This window comes from Tiliqua scincoides, chromosome 11 (assembly GCF_035046505.1).
Source record: "Tiliqua scincoides isolate rTilSci1 chromosome 11, rTilSci1.hap2, whole genome shotgun sequence".
NCBI lineage: Eukaryota > Metazoa > Chordata > Lepidosauria > Squamata > Scincidae > Tiliqua > Tiliqua scincoides.
Window position 1 is genome coordinate 12,257,666 of NC_089831.1, and position 19,247 is coordinate 12,276,912.

Below are 19,247 nucleotides of genomic sequence, written 5' to 3' on the forward strand. Positions count from 1 at the left end.
CTGTTCATAAACCGACTCTAGAGCCGCACCCCTGACCTAGAAGTAATTGTGGCGACGTCATGATGTCAAAAGCAGAAGAAGCATTTTTTGCAACTCAGAACACATGCAATTGCTCTGTCTGCGAGAGGGGGCATGTAGCAGGTGACGCTTCCCATGGAATGCCGCCCAGGAGCACAGCACACCCCCCCATCCCCCTTGATGCTATGCTACTGAACCTGGCCAGCTCTGATGCCACCCCTGCCCTTCTCAAATGCTTCTCCAGCTTTGCCACTTTCAAATGGCTTTCCTGGAAACACTGCAGTTTGATTATGTTAAAATCAGAAACAAAACAGGTTTGCACCCTAATAAATGCAAGCAATGTAGATATCACCTACATCAGTTGTTCTCACACTTTTAGCACCGGGACCCACTTTTTAGAGTGAGAATCTGTCAGGACCCACCGGAAGTGATGTCATGACCGAAAGCTACGTCATCAAGCAGGAAAATGCTTAACAATCCTAGGCTGCAATCCTACCCACACTTACCCAGGAGTAAATCCCATTTACTATCATTGTTAAAAGCATATACAAAGTAGCCTGTTAAAAGTACAGTTCCCCAAATGCAGTCGCATATCAGGGTAGCATCAAGTCTAATATATTTAAAAATAAAATGTTGACATGAATGGGGACCCACTTGAAATTGGCTCGCAACCACCTAGTGAGTCCCGAGCCACAGTTTGAGAAACACTGATCTACATCGTTTTGCACATACACGTGCAAAATCTGCAGGCTATGTGTGCGTTTCAGCAAAGAATCTGATTGCTTTCAGCAAAACTCATGCAAGAGCATTTGTATCCTGCTTATAGACTTCCTGGATGCCACAGGTTGGCCACTGCAGGAACCGGATGCCCAAACTGGTAGCCCTTTGGCTCAATCCCAAGCCCCACATACTGGGCTCAACCCTTTCCTGAGCACCCGTGGACGGAGGACTCCTGCATGTGCCCTGAGCCCCAATTAAGGGAATTCTTCGATGTCCATTTCCCAGTCTCTTTTTCTCTTGGATAAAAACAAGCAATTGGCAAAGGCAAGGTGGAGAGTCAACAGGGCTGTGAGGGAACCTCTGCTTCCTCCCAGGAGCACAAACAGCCACAGGTGCCTCTGCCCAGCTGGCCCAGGTCATGTTTGCCTGTGAGATGTTTGCCTAAGGCAGGGACAGGGCCCAGTTCGTTTGGCTGTGCTGAGCTACGCGGCCAAATCTGAAGAGCAAATGCTGGCACTGGGGTAGGCAAACATTTTGGCCCCGGAGTCACCCTGGGCGATGGAAATTGCACAGAGAGGATCATGATGCATCCTTGTTGTTATAATTACCATCATGTTTTGCCTGTTAAAAAAAGAACGGAATGCAACATCCATTGTCTGCTGTTCTTTATTTTTGCAACACTCAGGTTTGAATTGGAGGAGTTCTGAGGAGGACAAGAGGAAGTCCCCGTCCCGTCCCCCAATAACTTGGCCAGTTCTTTCAAAAATGCACCACTCCCAGAAAGGACACGTTGTTGCTCGGGTGTAACCCTGTCATGAAGGGTTGGTCACCACGCACCTGTATCTTTCTTCCATGCCAGAGCCGGTTCAACCATGAGGCCAACTGAAGAAGGTGCCTCCGGCAGAGGATTGGCAGGTGGAGCCTGTCCCCTTCCCTCTACCTGGCCACCTGGATTACCACAGAGTAGGGAACAGAGCAGCAGAGGACGTGCAGAGGAGAGGAAGTGTGGAGAGGATCTCTCCTCTACACTTCCTTTTCCATGCTGTTCCCCTGTTCTTTTTGTAAGCTAGGAAGTGAAGGGTATGCACAGGAAGGGCAGATGAAGATTGCCTGGCTGCATCAGGGTTAACCCGAGAGGAGGAATACCAAGCATTATGCCTACACACACATCCTGGAAACAGTTTCCTGCTCAGAAGCCTGTGCCATGCCTTGGTGCTCAAAGCACACAGAGGCCAGGGTAAAGACTGACAGACTGCAGAGGGAGAGAAACCCCCTTCCTCTCCCTAGCTGCCTACAATGAAAAGGGGATTTCTCTTTCCCTCTGGCTAGCTTCTGCAGGGCAACGCAGGAGTCTTCCTCTCTCCCAGTCCCCAAATCTAGTCCTGGTTCTCGCAAAGCACATCCAGTAGCAGAGAGGTGTTTTTCACTCCCTCCCTGATCGCCACAGGCGAGGGCTTCTTCGAGCATGACCATAATACCTACTTCCTATTATAATTGCCATCATCGCTTTGATTTCAGCGCTGTAAAAATATATACTTTGCATTCTAGTCTTTTTTTAAACACTCAAAGGTCACTGTCAAGTTTCATTTCATTTCTTCTTCCAGTTCTGAGTTACTGAATTGAAGGAGATTCTGGAAAGAAAAACATAGGACTTTCTTTCCTGCTTGCTTGCTGTCCGTTGATGGTCAGCTGTTTCAGGATCTGCAGCAGGGCATGTGCATGCTCAGGTTCAGTCCCAGAAGTGTTGCTCAGTCAGCATGTGCCTGCACCCTCCTTACAAGGACACACAAGCAAGAATAGGTGCAGCCTATTTATCCACGGATTTTTAATCTGTGGATTTGTCTCAACGCTAATGGGGTGGGGGAACCAAAAGTCACACACACCTTTGCCTCCTTTGCCCTGCGCTGGTGTCTCACTCCATTTCCAGGCAGCCCAAAACACTGAATAAAGGCTCTGCCTCACCCAGGCAGGGAAATAGCCCTGGAAGAGGTTCCCCTTGCAAAGGAACAGTAACACTCCTGGAGCTCCTGAGCCAGCAAAGAGGCTAAAGAGGGGAAGGGGGGCCAAAAATCTCTGTAGCCAGAACAAGTGCATCAAGGTGGAGCTCTCACTCACTCACTCACTCACTCACTCACACAGGGGCAGGTGTGGTAGCAACAGAGGGGATTGCTTTAAAAAAACCCAGGGAGTATTTGCCAAATTTCCCCCCTCCCATTGAGATGGTGCAGACTATCACAGACACAAGCAAGCCTTCCAACCAAGCAAAGCATTCAATATAGCCTACAATCCTCTCCACACTTTCCTGGGAGTAAGCCCCATTGACTGGAATTGGGCTTACTTCTGAGTAGAAACACATAGGGCTGGACTCTTAAAAGATCAGCATCCCATGTGAAAGAAGCCAGGCAGGTGGCAACGGGGAGGGCTGAGTACGGATTGGAGGGGAGCGGATTGATAACAGCTGCCTTAGTTTCCTTCCATCCGGAAGTGTCAGGCTGCAGTGTATTTGCGTAACTCTACGGAATTCAGCACAACTTGTTTTTTGTTAATCGTGCCGAGTCATGGAACGGAACTAACGGAGATAAATAGGCTCCACTTGTACTGCTTCTGGGTGCAAAGGCTGCTACAGCTGGGTGGGCACTGCCAGAATCTGCATGCATGGGCATGAAAGGTGATCTGTGGCAGAGGGGTACCCAGGGCCTGTGGTGTCTGGGTAGCAATATCATGATGCTATATGGCTTCATGACTTCCTGGTTCTCCAGCTGCTTCCTCAGTCAGGAAGCAGCTGGAGATCGTGGGAACTCACAGTGCCCGGGTGGCAGGTGCTTCCATAGCTTCCCAACTGGGGAAGCGATAGAAGCACATGTGCACTCTCAGCAGTGGCTGGGGCAATGGCACCCCCTCCAAGGGCACTTGCCCTGCCTTGCCACTGAGAAAATACACCTCTGTACTGAGGCCCAGAATGGGGAGCAGTCAGAGCATCAGATCCAATCCCCAGGCCTTACTCTACCCATGCATATGGACATATATGTTCCTTATATTGTGCAAAGCTCTTCCTGTAGACCCCAAAATATCTAAACTCCCATTCCACCAAGGCTGGTTCCTCCTCCATGGGGTCCTCAACACCTCCTGCCCTTCAACCCACAACAGGTCATCTAACTCCCCTCCTCTTCACAGAACAGTCCCCTGTAACCTGCCCACGCCAACCCTTGGGCTCTTTCATCGCTCCCTCTCCAATTTACATTCTCCAACAGGAAACCTATTGAGTCCCAAGACATCCTTAAGAATGTTCCTGGCATGAAGCGAACGGTGATCCCACCACACAGACATGAAGTCAAGCTCAGGACAGCTGGCACTTTTTCCACTTTTTCCTCCTTGCAGCAAAAATGAAATCCAGCACCAAAAAAATGGCTCACACAAGAATCCACAAAGCTGCTGAAAGGAACAGATTTACCCTCGGGTTTTGCAACAGGGGTGTCACGGAGACGGAGGGCATTTCTGCTCTGGAACGAGCTTCCTGGAAGCGCAACGAAGCAGCCTTTGCAGCTGGAGGCCAGGATAAGACAATGCAACTGGCCCACTCCGCCAAGAAACAGCGTGCCCGACATCAGACATCCAAGCTGCAGCGACTGATAACACCGTTCCACACAGTTAGCCACAGTCTGCCGGGCAGCTGGGATGTAAAGACAACCCTCTCAAAATGAAGACAAAGACTGTAAGAGGAGCCAGGGTTGGCCCAAGCCCTCCTGTGCTGACTGCAGCAAGGATGGGCGGCTTGCCCCAACTTCCTAGAGTTACAGAGTTTTGCTGCAACAGGGGTGAACTGCTGTCTATTCTTCCCAGATTTTGTTTGTATTAAAATGCTTATAATCCATCCGCCCTTCTATCCTCATGGGCCCCCCATTTCCTGCAGTACAGCTGTTCCCCCCCCCCACACACACACCAAGGACATTAATCTCCAACATCTTGGATGGATTACTGCAATGCACCCTACATGGAGCTGCCCTTGAAAACCGAGCAGAAACTACAATTGGTCTGTAATGCTGCAGCCATAAGCAGCAACAGTTACCCTGCACATGCCTGATCTCGTCTGATCTTGGAAGCTAAGCAGGGTCAGGCCTGGTTAGTACTTGGATGGGAGACCGCTTGGGAATACCGGGTGCTGTAGGCTTATACCATAGTCTTTCGAGACTGAAGGTTGCCAACCAGCTGCGGCCATGTGGTTGGGCACAGGCCTTGGTGGTTGAGTACCTGCATGAATTACACTGATGCCTCATGTTTCTGGGTTCAAGTCAAGGTGGGGGTCATTACCTTTAAGCTCTCATGGTTTCGGATCTGGGTATCTCAAGGCTATCCCTTCCGCCCCATGTTTCTCCCCCTTAGTTAAGATCATTGGGAGACTCCCTGCTCTGCATGCCATTACTAACTGAGGATCAGCTGGCGTGCACGCAAACAGGGCTTTTTGGGGTGCCTCCCATCTCTGGAACTCCCTGCTGCTGGATGTTCACAATGCCTCCCTTCCTCTTGATTTTGAAGAGGGAGTTCAAGACACATTTATGCCAGGGCTTTGGAGCAGATAATAAAAGAGGGGGTGGGAAACATATTTTTCAAAAATACCAGGATTTAAAATTTTTTGGCCAGTAGCGGTGTCACCCCCCCATGCACGTCACCCAGTGCACTCCTTAGCAACACCACTGCCATCTTGTCCGCACCTTGCAGAAGACAGACTAGATTCTGAATTTTAAAGGGTCTGCTGACATTCACTTTGCAAGGTTCCAATGTGCTCCCTTGAATGTGCGTTTGCGCTCATCCAGGCTTGAAACCCAGCAGAAGATTCTACAGCCTAAGCCCTGCCAAGAAGCCTGGGAGAATTTGCTTCCCCCAAGTCATAAAAAGCCAGCAAAAGCATCATCACCCTACACAGCCTTGCCAACTGGTTGATCCCTTCTAGGAATCCTGGAAGCGTCACAATGGAAGAGCTGCCCACAGGATATCCTCTACCTTCTAGAGAGGGATAAGCAGAAAACGAGTGGCTGCTGGAGTATATTTGGTATCTGCCCAAGTCTCTTTTCCAATACAGTAAGTTTCTACTCCATAGAGGAACACCAGTAAGGGAATATGTATGAAAAAAAGCATTTAGGGTAGCAAAATTCATGCGGAATTTGCAGGGACAAGGCATGGGCTGGCAAACCTAAAACAGCAGCTTGGGGGACTAATTGCCATCTTGCAAGTTCACAAAGTGCTGAGGTCTAGAATTACACGTGCAAAAAGAGGGAGGCCCCTGCCCTGAGGAACTTACAATAAAAGCTAGACCAGGGGTGTCAAACATAAGGCCTCTTTTCCAGGGGCCAGATGCAGTCTGCAGAAGCTCTTTATTTAGCCCTCAGGCAGTGGCTTCACCACTGTGACGTGCATGGGGGTGTGTGTGTGACACCACTACTAACCAAAATGTTTAAAATCTTGGTATTTTTGAATAATACCATCATGTTATATATCAATCGATGCGTAATTTCATGCAGAATGCAATGAAACAAACCACCATGAAATATCTCTATTCTATCAAAAGCTATAGACCAAAAACTAGTGGGGGTGGGGTGATAGTACGTCACCATACCCACCACCATGTCATTGCCCTGCCCACTGCATGGGAGGAAGTCCATCACAAAGGTGTCACGTAGGCCTCCCGCACTGAGTTATGCAAACCCCAGTGCCCTCAGGCTCTCTCAGCAGCACCATCAGCTACTGAACTGCGCCGAGGCGTCACTGCTTGAAAGAGCAGCCCACATGATACTTGGGCTCTGCCCTATCTTGAAAATATGCTCACGAACTTTGCATTTTCTCTTCCGTCATTGGCAACTAATGAGTTCCTCAGTGAGCAAAGGTGCTTATTTCACAGCCTTCTTAATGACATCACGTCCTGCTTTGTGAAATCACTTCCTGCCCTCAGCAGGCATCTTGAATGCTATTCAGACCACTGCACGAAATGAGTTGGACACCCCTGAGCTGGACCATGAGAAGCAGAGTAGAGAGAGAGATGAATGCAGCCAGCATAAAAACATGCACTTAAAGCTTCCTTACAGTTGGGAATGAGGATTAAAGAGGTAAGCCAATGGCCAGGTGGAGAAAGCATTTGGAAGGTATGATCCAACCCAGAGCCAGGTGGCAGGCCCTAAATGGTTCCACGTTCAACCCCTCTCCTCACTCAACCAAACAACCTCTGTTTGGTCCTGCAGCACCCACACACAGAACAGGGAGTGACGGTATCCTGTTATTGTTGGCCAAAGCATGAGCAGGCATGAATGGGTCAATGTCTAACAGGAAGTGGGTCCTACAATGCATGTTTCTAAGGAGGATCCAAGTTTGAGAGAGGTGACTAATAGATGGCACTGCTAACCAGGGCACCTCAATTCAAAACTCACCCCTGCCATAACTCAGTGGCATTAGGCAAGCCACTTCCTGTCAGCCTTTCCATCTGCAGTATGGGGTTACAAATAGTTATTGTTGTAAGGCTTGCACCAAGATTGCACCAAACTGCACAGTTAAGTTTGCACTATTTATTTGGTGGTTGGGTTGGGGGCATAAATCAAACACACGTATGAAACTCTCCTGCCAAGGAGGCCTGTTAAAGCAGTCAAGCCGCAGGATGCAAATTAGGACCGCTGCCTTGAAGGGGTGGGGGCAGAGGGGAAGCCCACACACCACTTGGTGGGACGTCAGCATTCTCTAGTCCAGTGGTGCCCAAACTGCGGGCTGGGACCCATGGGTGGGTCACGACCTGACTCTGATGGGTCACCAAAGGGTAAGGTTAGATAACTAATTGCATGTGCAAATACAGGGACATAAATATTTAATAGCACAATCCTATGCATGTCTACGCAGAACTAAGCCCCTATGAACTCAAAGGGAATTACTTCCAGGTAAGTGTGTACAGGATCGCAGCCTAAGAGTCTTTTTCTGGTTCTTCTTTCTTGTAAGTAAGTAAGTAAGTAAGTAAGTAAGTAAGTAAATATTATTTCTTTCTAGATCTCCTTTTTTAAAAATCTGGCAAACCTAGGTGGGTCCTGATAGAGTGTTGTTTAAAAAAAAGTGGGTCTCCGGTGCTAATAAATTTGAGAACCACTGCTCTAGCCTGTGACATCAACAAAATGGGCTCAGGAGGAAGAGGAGCTCCCAGGCGAAGGCAGTGTACGCTTCATGATACCGGCACAGCTGTATGCGCAAAGCCACGTTTGCATTAAGGCAGCCGCAAAACAGGAAATGTGGCAAAGGCCAGTTCTCTCTCTCTCTCTCTATCTCCTCCCCCCCCACCCCAGCCATCCTCATGCATTCACACCCTCTTCCAATGCCAATCTCTGCTGGGCGTTTAGCTGCTCAAGACGTGTTTCCCCAGGGAGCTGGCCTCCCTGGGAGCTCTTTTGTGAATCAGGACTCCTCCAAGCTTCCCGTTCAAATCTTACCTTTGCCATAAACTCCCCACAGCTCTCCAGGTACAATATGGGGAGAAGGACACCATCAAGAGAACAAAACCCTCTGCACACAAAAAATAGGATCATGATCATTGTTAGACTATGGGAGGCTAAAGGCAGCAGCAAGAATGGTACGCCGACCCCCTCCCATAACTTAAGCAGCCATTGCCGATGCCCCTGTGTGGTCAAGGATATATACACACAAAGCTGGATTCAAATCCTACCATGGCAGTTAACTCAGTGGGTGGTCTTTGGTTAGTCTCTCTTGGCCAGCCTCTGCTTCCTGTCTGTAAAATGGGCAGAAGTGCAGTCTGCATTCCAAGGTTAATCACCCATGAGCTTTCTGATGAGCAATCTACTGTCTGGTGACCTCAGCTTAACATCTGTGAGCCAGCATTGAACTGGGGTGACCCCTCAGGCACAAGGCCACACATTAACCTTGGACCAGTTACCTCTCAGCCTCAACTCCCTCAAATGGTTGTTGTGTGGGTAAAAATGGTGTGACATGAACTCTTAGCAGAAAGGGCAGGGTGCAGCTCATCCAACGACTAAACTCACTAGCAGTGGTTCTCAACCTTTTTAGCACTGGGACCCACTTTTTAACATAACACTATTGGGACCCACCCACTGGCTTTGTAAGACTTTTTTTTTTTTAAAAAAAAAAAGGTGATCTAGAAAGAAATAATATTTTTATTTATTTACAAGTAATATTTTATGTATTTATTTATTTATTTGCAAAAAAAACCCAATCCATTTCTCATAATGAGGCAGTCCAAATGAATAACCTTAAGGTTTGAGGGGCTTAGTTACGTGATCCAGCCTTTATCTGCCCCCCCCCCCCAAAAGGCCAGAGAGGAAGTATGGCCAGAGTCAGGTCACAAGAGAGGGGGATGCAGGACCCAGGAGTCAAAGGAGGGGAGCTGGAAATTTCCTAGGATCTCAGAAAATATTTGCATATATTCTGTGGAGACCAGCATTCACATTCTGTGTAAACCTACATAGTTTTATATATCCTAAGTAGAAATTATGATCCAATGATCGCATGAAATTATGATCCAATGGAAAAGGGAAGGGGTCCACAAGAAACTTTGTACCCCCTGATAAAATTCCTCTCAGAGGCCCTGGCCAGAGTAGCCCTCTTATCCATGTCCCCTCCAGCAACCATTATTTAGGTCCTCTGCCCCTGAAGCTGGAGGCTTCACCAAGCCAGCACAAAATCACAACAACACAGACGCACTCCTGCCCTTGCATCTGAGTCTGTCATAACACAACAGGGCCACTTGAAAAGCAACCAAGAGGGGATGTGCCTGTTTACACATGCTGAAGGATGTTACTTCCTCTTGGCCAGGTTGGGCAGACGGAACAGTTGCTTAATGGCTTTCAAAAGGTAGATGGGGAAGGAGGGGGGGAGGAGAACAGAGGAGAGGCGTCATGTGGACTTTGAGCTAAGAGAGATGGAAGCTGGCAGTGTCATCCGATGGGTAATGTCAGTCTCCTGGGCTCCACATTGCACTGGCTCTTGCAGCCGCAAGGCTCAGGCGATCGGGATTTTGTGCTTTGCTTGCATGACTTTGTCTTTATGGCTGTCTGGTTTCTCCTGAAGGCTATGTTGGCAACCTTCAGTCTCGGAAGACTCTGGTATCGCGCTCTGGATGGTGGTTCTGGAACAGCATCTAGTGTGGCTGAAAAGGCCGATTTGGGAGTGACAATCCCTTCCACACTGGGAGCAAGTGCAGTCTGTCCCTGGTCTGTCTCAGACATTACTATTATTTAAATTTCCATCCTGCTTCCCAGCACATGCACCCAAAGCACCACCCCCACAGCATCCCATGCAAACCATGGCCACACTGGTGCTCGCTACTAAAGAGTTATCCTGTAACAAAATGCTGTAGTATGAACAGCGGCGTCACTAGGGTTTGCATCACCCGGTGCAGGAGGCCAGCGTGTCACCCCCCATGATGGACCTCCTCCCATGCAGTGGGCGGGACATTTCCCTGGGTGGTGGACATGGTGATGCAACATCACCCCACCCCTTCTGGTTTCTTGACTATAACTTTTGATAGAATAGAGACATTTCAATGCGGTTTGTTTCACTGCATTCTGCATGAAATCACACATCGAATGATGTATAACATGATGGTATTATCCGAAAATATCAGGATTTAAAAATTTTTGGCCAGTAGTGGTGTCACCCCCTGTGTGTGTCACCCAGTGCAGCCCACACCGCCTAGCAACGCCACTTAATATGAACGATTTTCCTGTGAAAAAGTCCCACTGGAATCAGTGGAGCTTACATCAGAATAATCATACCATGGACTAGTGTTAGGTTGCAAGTCCTGGATTGCAGCATCCAGTAATCAACAGACAGTCTTACCTTCCACGCTCTTTCTTGCTCTGTTTCAAACCTTCCTCCTATTTCTCCCCCCCCTTTGAATCTCTCTGTCCTTCAGACAATTAATCATGAATTTCTATTCCAAAATCTTGCACAAAGAGTGGGTGACAATGGGAAATTTTCAAAATGGAGAGAGGTGAAAAGCGGTGTGCCCCAAGGATCTGTCCTGGAACTGGTGCTTTTCAACCTCTTTGTAAATGACCTGGAGACAGGGGTGAGCAGTGAGGTGGCTAAGTTTGCAGACAGCACGAAACTTTTCCAAGTGATGAAGACCAGAAGTGATTGTGAGGACCTCCAGAAGGAACTCTCCAGACTGGCAGAATAGGCAGAAAAATGGTAGATGTGTTTCAATGTAAGTAAGTGTAAAGTCATACACATTGGGGCAAAGAATCAAAACTTCACATATAGGCTGATGGGTTCTGAGCTGTCTGTGACAGATCAGGAGAGAGATCTTGGGGTGGTGGCGGACAGCTTGATGAAAGTGTCGACCCAATGTGCGGCGGCAGTGAAGAAGGCCAATTCTATGCTTGGGATCATTAGAAAAGGTATTGAGAACAAAACGGCTAATATTGTAATGCTGTTGTACAAATCGATGATAAGACCACACCTGGAGTATTGTGTCCAGTTCTGATTGCCACATCTCAAAAAGGATAAAGTGGAACTGGAAAAGGTGCAAAAGAGAGCAACTAAGATGATTACTGGGCTGGGGCACCTTCCTTATGAGGAAAGGCTATGGCGTTTGGGCCTCTTCAGCCTAGAAAAGAGGCGCCTGAGGAGGGACATGATTGAGACGTACAAAATTATGCAGGGGATGGACAGAGTGGATAGAGAGGTGCTCTTCACACTCTCACATAACACCAGAACCAGGGGACATCCACTAAAATTGAGTGTTGGGAGGGTTAGGACAGACAAAAGAAAATATTTCTTTACTCAGCGTGTGGTTGGTCTGTGGAACTCCTTGCCACAGGATGTGATGATGGCATCTGGCCTGGACGCCTTTAAAAGGGGATTGGACAAGTTTCTGGAGGAAAAATCCATTATGGGTTACAAGCCATGATGTGTATGTGCAACCTCCTGATTTTAGAAATGGGCTATGTCAGAATGCCAGTGCAAGGGAGGGAACTAGGATGCAGGTCTCTTGTTATCTGGTGTGCTCCCTGGGACATTTGGTGGGCCACTGTGAGATACAGGAAGCTGAACTAGATGGGCCTATGGCCTGATCCAGTGGGGCTGTTCTTATGTTCTTGTAAAAGCATTTGAACTGAAATTCCTTTCCTGGTCAACCAGCAGGAAAGTCATAGTTACATACCTCTAGGACAGTGTTTCTCAAACTGTGGGTCAGGACCCACTAGGTGGGTCGCGAGCCAATTTTAGGTGGGTCCCCATTCATTTCAATATTTTATTTTTAATCTATTAGACTTGATACTACCATGGTATGTGACTGCTTTTGGGGAAATGTTACAGACCTGTAATTTTAACAAGCTACTATGTATATTCTTTGAACAATGATAGTAAATGGGGCTTACTCCTGGTTAAGTGTGGTTAGGATTGCAGCGTAGGATTGTTAAAAATTATCCTGCTTGATGATGTCACTTTGGGTCATGACATCACTTCCAGTGGGTCCTGACAGATTCTCATTCTACTAAAGTGGGTCCCAGTGCTAAATGTGTGAGAACCACTGCTCTAAGAATACAGACTCTCTCCCTCTCTCTCATACACACACAAAATCCTTTGGCCATCATAGATAACAGAAAGCATTAGAGCTTTATTGTCCCTTCGGTTTTCTTTACCAAGACACTTCTGAAGTTTAGCCACTACCCAGAAACCTTCACCATCTTTCTGAATGGTCCCATTTGGACTACATCCTTACCAGATAGATTCTTATAAGTGAGAAGATAGAGATTCTTTCAGGTCAAAGCAAGCAAAATCTCCATGGAATAAAATAAGTTTATGCATTTATGCAAGTGTGATTTTTTTTTTTAGACTACAGTGAGTTTGTCTGTACAAGCCTGAGCACAAAATTCATGCTTTTCCCCCACCATTACCGGCTTTACATTGAAAGTCATCTATAACCTGCTCCAGAGCTATCAATATACACAGGGAATCCTTGACTAAGGCAGTTCTCGGTTCATTGTGTGCACAGTGATCTCCTGATCAGCTCTGCCCAGTTGTTGCGATCCCACATCATTACCAGCTGGGTACCACAATGAGTCAGACAGATGCTGCCCTCTCCCCTGTTTGAGAAACACACACTTCCGCTCTTGCACGGATCAATTTGCAGACCGCCAAGAGAATACAGCCACGTGCACTCCTCTGGGTCCAATGCAATTTGCTAGGAATAAATTGGCAATGCTAATTAACTAGCAAAATTAAATCTAGGATTGTGGAGAGCGCAGGTGCTTCTCATCCCTCCTCTGATTCAGCATCAATGGAGCAAAACCTTTGGCACAAATAGGAATCTCATCCCACCAATGACACGGGAGTAGGGGCAGGGACAATGGATGGGAACAGTACACCAAGAAAGCTGTCTACTACTGAGTTCAGGGACGGCTGAAGACCTCCCAGCGTCTGAGGCAGCATGCCAAACGCTGCTCCATCTTACCCAATGATGTACAAGCCTCTGCTCTTCCCACTCTCTGGTGTTCTATCTCAGCACTCCCCTTCACTTTTCCTCTTCCTTTTTGTCCCACTCTTCCTTTTCAGTCCAGGGAGAGGAAAAAGAAGTGCAGGCAGAGATGAGTGCCTGTTTCAGACGGCCTCATGGATGGAAACCTGACAAAGTTAGAACCTTGGCGCAGCTGGCTCAGAATTGTCTATTCTGGTATTGTCTACAACAGGGGTGCTCAATAGGTGGATCGCGATCTACCAGTAGATCACGAGGCAAAATGAGTAGATCGCGGAGTGCCGACTCCCCCCTTCAGGTGCCTCTGGGAGGAAACGCCGGGAGTAAGGCCCATTGTACTCAATGGGGCTTACTCCCAGGTAAGTGTGGCTAGGATTGCAGCCTCACAGCCTAATCCTAGGCATGTCTACTCAGGAGTAAGTCCTGTTATACTCAGTGGGGCTCAAGGTACACCAACATACATTGTACACATAAATGTTATATGTTATGATGGCGCGAACATTGTAAAAAAAACTCTGGTAGATCTCCGGGCCTTGCTGGGTTTCAAAGTAGCTCTCGAGCCAAAAAAGTGTGAGCACCCCTGGTCTACAAAGTGGTAGCAAGATTTCAGACAGGGTCTTTTCCCAGCCCTGCCTGGAGAAGCTAAGAACTGAGGCTGAGATTTTCCTTAGGGGAAGGATGAGCTTTGCCACTTTAGCTATGGCCCTAACGATAAAGAAGGGAAGATGCTGACCAAATCCTAGCTGATATAATAGAATCAGAAGGGACCAATAAGGTCATCTAGTCTAATCCCTGTAGCAGGAAATTCTCCTGCAGCATCTCCAGCAGGTGCCAGTCAAGCACTGACGTCCAGCGGGTACAGGTTGGTTGATGCAGCGGGTTCGGAACCCAGGGATAGTTAAATTCGTGGATACCAAATCTGCTGATAGAGAGGACCAACCTGTACTGTCTTTTCAAGGGTTCCTGAATATCGACAGCTCTCTTTCAGCAGGATTTGAAACAACAAAACAAATTATGTTTGTTCACTACACTGTGAGACATCACCACTAGGAGAGACTGTCCCAGGTAAGCTTGCCAGCTTTGATTGAAGGTATTCCTGGAGATAATCTGGTTCTCTCTCTCCCCCCCCCCCCCAATTACAGTGTAATATAATTTATCCAGGGCTAAAATCTCCAGGGCCACTTACAGCAGCCACCTGGAGATTGATGCAGATTCCTGAAGACATCTAATCAACCCTAGAAGATGGGAAACCCTGGCCCCCAGGGTCTAGATTCTTGGTTGAAGCATAGGAATGTCTCACCCACTCACTCCCAAAACCAAATGCAACAGTATTAAGTGAGGCTCCTGTGAAATGCAAAATGATTTTCCGTTTACTCTCTCAAGCACACTAAGGAAAGTCATAAGACATTGAGCATGTCTTATAAATGTTTTATGACATTTATGTCAGAATGCCAGATGCAAGGGAGGGAACCAGGATGAGGTCTCTTGTTATCTGGTGTGCTCCCTGGGGCATTTGGTGGGCCGCTGTGAGATACAGGAAGCTGGACTAGATGTGCCTATGGCCTGATCCAGTGGGGCTGTTCTGATGTTCTTAACTACAGTTTTGTCAGGCCAGTGTGGGCTCCAGCAAGTCTCTGGAGGGCCAGAGGCTCATTGGAGACTGGGGGCTCCCTGAGGGCCGCATTGGGAGTCCTTGAGGACCACAAGTGGCCCCAGGGCTGGGGTTTGGGCACCCTGACCTAAGCAAATAACACAATCCAATACTGTTCAAAAGTGCTTTATCATTTCCGTGCCTATGTCCCACAGCAGGTGGTTAGTTAAGGAGTCCCAAGTGGAGAAGAGGTGAAGCAGGTTCTTGTAGAAGCCACTCCCATGTTACCAGTAAAAGGACATTTCTGAACATGGAATGAACAGCCCAATCCTACTGGGCATCTGCATTACTGGAACACATGTTCAAGCAGTTCAGTGTGCTTTATGGCTGTTGCAAAACAACTCACTGTTCAGGGAAGCTGGGCTGCCGCTGCATGCCAGTGGCCTCTGGCGAAGGCCTGGTGCTGGTAAGTGGGTCAGGGTGGGTGGGAGATGAGAGGAACGGGGAGTGAGAGCGGAAGATTGGGAGCGGGTGTGTCAGAGAAGGGTTGGTGGCAGCAGTTCCACCAATCTCCTATCCACCTTTCCTGGCCTTGATCCACCTACTTGGGGCCAGCAAAATTGCCCTGGGGCAAAGGAGCAAATGCTCCCTTACTGTGAAGAGGCCTCCAGGACCCCCACCCCCTTTGTGGGATGTAGGGCATGCCCCCATTGGTGCAGCTGCATTGGTAGGGAGAGATGTAGGTTGGATCCAGCTGCAAAACAGGAGGATTATAGCACTGCAGAAGAGGGTTAAAAGAGAAAGGAGGTGGCAGGTTCTGTCTGCCCTGGTTGTTTAACTCATCCTCATCCCTCAGTTACATTACCACGCACCCACACACCAAAGTGTCGTTTGGCTCTGAGTACAAATCTGAGGTCTCAGGTGGGGAGGTGGTCATGGCACCGCGGTCACTACCATTTTACCATTTTGCTCTGAGGCTCAGTTCTGTACAGTGTGAAAAGTTTCTAGGGGTCCTAAGTGAAACTGATCTTCCCAGAGATTTTGAGACAAGTTACTTTGATCAGTTCCTTTACCCTGTGTCGAGCCCTAGCCTGATCTTGTCTGAACTCGGAAGCTAAGCAGGGTCAGGCCTGGTTAGTACTTGGATGGGAGACCGCCTGGGAATACCAGGTGCTGTACGCTTATACCATAGTCTTTCGAGACTGAAGGTTGCCAACCATCTCCCTATACTGAACACTATCTCCTGATCTTGTCTGATCTTGGAAGCTAAGCAGGGTCAGGCCTGGTTAGTACTTGGATGGGAGACCGCCTGGGAATTCCGGGCGCTGTAGGCTTATACCATAGTCTTTCGAGACTGAAGGTTGCCAACCATCTCCCTATACTGAACACTATCTCCCGATCTTGTCTGATCTTGGAAGCTAAGCAGGGTCAGGCCTGGTTAGTACTTGGATGGGAGACCGCCTGGGAATTCCGGGCGCTGTAGGCTTATACCATAGTCTTTCGAGACTGAAGGTTGCCAACCACTTTGATCAAGCCTCCCTCCCGCCCCAATCTTCATTGGGTTCCATCAATCTCTCCACCCATCCGCCTTGCTCTCCCTGGCTATACCACTCCCTCTGCTCTCCACTCCCCCCTCCAAACTTAAGCAAGCACTGTGACTTTAGCACTCTCTGCCCCTCCTCTCCTCCCACCTGGCTTAAAGGGAAAGAGGCAGCAGAACACCACATTAGCAGGGTGTGATGTTTGGCAGTCGCCTAGTGGGAAAAGATGAATTGGCAACCACTGACTTGCCCAACCCTCTTGCCCTCTGGGCTTTCAGAGGTGTTACAGGTTAGGGGTTTAGACATGGGGCCCAAGTCAAAGATCACTGGTCTAACCTACCTTGTTGTGCTGTTGTGAGGATGAAAGAGGAGGGGAAAGCCTTGCTAAGCTCCTTGCTAAAGAAGGACTGAACAGACTTGTAATGCAATACTGGGGCACATGGGAGATTCCCACCTCTGCCGCTTGGCTCCTGTGCCACCCAGCAGGCTTGTTTTTTCGATTTATTGTTCCCTTCCCAGGACTAGTATCTTTCAAACCTGGAAAATCAGCTCCTTCTTTTGGTGGGTTGTAAGTAGACAAAATTTACAGCTCCAACTCCCAACCAAATTAGTCATTTCAAGAGGCCCCAAGCCCAATTACAAAAGGTTTAGGAATTCAGGAACTGTAGCCTTTTTTTTTTTCTTCCAAAAAAGGGGTTATATAGGGACAACCACTGAATCACATCTCTCTCAAGTACTCCATTCATTCCAATGGTCGAGAGATGGTTCCCTTTGTACCAATTTATTTATTGTGCCATGGGTAGAACTAGGGGGAAGGATCGAAGCTCAGGGGCAGGGCAGCCATCCTGCAGTCAAAAGGTCCCAGTTTCAATGTCCCACATATCCAGGTAAGGTTGAGAGAGACCACCCACCACCACCACCTGAAACCCTGGAGAGATGACACTGTCAGAGTAGATGATACTGATCTAGATGGACTGATGGCTGACTCAGCAGGAGTTGAGAACAGTCCTCTTACCAATTCTACTCAAATACATGACAAATAGGATCAAATCATCCCAGGGGTCTCTGTTGCATCTTGCAGACAAGCTCACCTCTAGAATACAGATGCCGAGGTCAATATAAGGCCTACATTGGCTGGTTTCCTCGGATCTAGGTTATGCATTTACTGCTCCCATTAATAGCACCCTGCAAGGTATCTTCTCACGCACACATCTCAAGATTTCAGAGAGAGAGAGAGAGAGAGAGAGAGAGAGAGAGAGAGAGATGCACTGTGAGCAGCAAGGATCATGTGCTTCTAGTTTAAAAGCCAGGATAACTCTGAGCTTGTTCCTATGAATGGCAATCCAGAGTTATCAGAAATCTCCCTCTTTAACCACCCCTGGATTTTTGTTTTAAACATGCTGGAAAATGCTTGCAAACATTTGCCTGCTTAGGCACAGATCCCCCCCAGGATTTATTTAGGGTTTGTCTTCACATCACTGATCAGCACAGACTGGGATACGTGCGCACATCTAAAACCTCCATTTCACCTGTGGATCCACACCTTGCGCCCTGCCTATGGCCCTTATCATTACCAACCTCGGCCCCATAACTGTTCAGAAATTAACGTGATGTGCCCTTTTGGCACAAACACAAGGCAGGCTTCCTTATTCTCATTTGCAAAAGATGTTCAACGCAAATGCTAAATGACAATATTATGGATGTAAATTCCACTTTAAGGTACATCACGTCTGACAGTCTGTATCTCTCTTTCCTTGGAGGGACTCAATAAGGTCAGCTATCCATGTTCACAGACAAAATCCAGAGGCCAAAAGATTGCACTGTGTACACGACAAGCCCTTACCTGGTGGAATTTGAATTCCAAGCCAAATCTATTGTGTTGCCTGCCATCTCGGGTAAAGAATACCCCCCCCCACACACACACACACAAAAACCCTCTGGAAGGGCACAAGGTGGAAACCTTAAGGGACAGTGGCTGATAGCTTCTAAACAGACAACAACTCCTCAGCACCTAGTGTGACCAAAGTCTTTGGGCTGCAATTCCATGTACACTTTCTCAAGCATAAGCCCCACTGATCTCAGTGAGGTTTACTTCCAAGCAAGCAGAATCACAATGCAAACTGAAAATCTCACTACTGCAGAAAAATCACCCACTCCTTTTTATAAAAGATCTTTGAATTCAGAGACCCTACAAGCAGTCTTGCTGCTGCGATTCCCCCTTCCCCCCCCCGCCACATCTCTGGCATCTGCTCTATACAGATGTATCATAAGATGTTACTCTCCCACCCCCCAACCAAGTTAGTGGGGAAGAGGATGGGGCAGTGGTGTAACAGGGAGAGCAGAGTTCCAAGCCCCACTAGGCCAGAAAACTGATTCGGTGACCTTGGGGGCCAGCAACTCTCCCTCTCTCTCTCAATGTAACCTACCTCACAGGGTTGTTGTAAGGAGTGGAGAGTAACATGTAGCCACCTTGGGTTTCTCAGGAAAACTGGCAGGATAAAAAATGTAATATTTATACAAATGACAGAAAATAAAACTGCCCTGTGCCAACACACCCACCCATTTGGGGGGGCCCTTCCTTTCACACTCCAGGGTGGACAAATGTATCAAGCAAGGCCCACATCAACACAGAGCCATTGGCAGATGCCGGGTGCCCAGTTCCCAACTTTCTGCTAAAATCATTAGTTCGAAAAACTGCGCCTTCCTTCCTCCCACCCGCAGGAAGGCAGGCAAGGCAAGGCAAGGCAAGGGTGCCCCATAGTCTCTTACCTTCTCTGGCTTTCAGTAGGACGGTATTGGCCACAATGTTCTCCAGCTCCATAGTGATCCAGCTTTGGGTGGGGGGTGATGCTGCGGTGGGAGAAATTGCTCCCCCCCCACACACACACAAAAAAAGCTG

The 19,247-nt window shown here is 48.1% G+C and overlaps 1 protein-coding gene and 1 pseudogene across 1 annotated transcript in view; one reads left to right on the forward strand and one right to left on the reverse strand.

The window, feature by feature from the left end:
* The window catches only part of LOC136662157 (G protein-coupled receptor kinase 5-like), a 79,547-nt gene extending 60,300 nt beyond the window's left edge, over positions 1 to 19,247 (reverse strand). The window contains exon 1 of the mRNA XM_066639224.1: positions 19,118 to 19,247. Within this exon, the coding sequence (XP_066495321.1) occupies positions 19,118 to 19,169 (52 nt within the window). The 5' untranslated portion in view covers positions 19,170 to 19,247. The remainder of the gene's footprint in view (positions 1 to 19,117) is intronic.
* LOC136662776 (5S ribosomal RNA) lies at positions 4,787 to 4,906 on the forward strand (annotated as a pseudogene).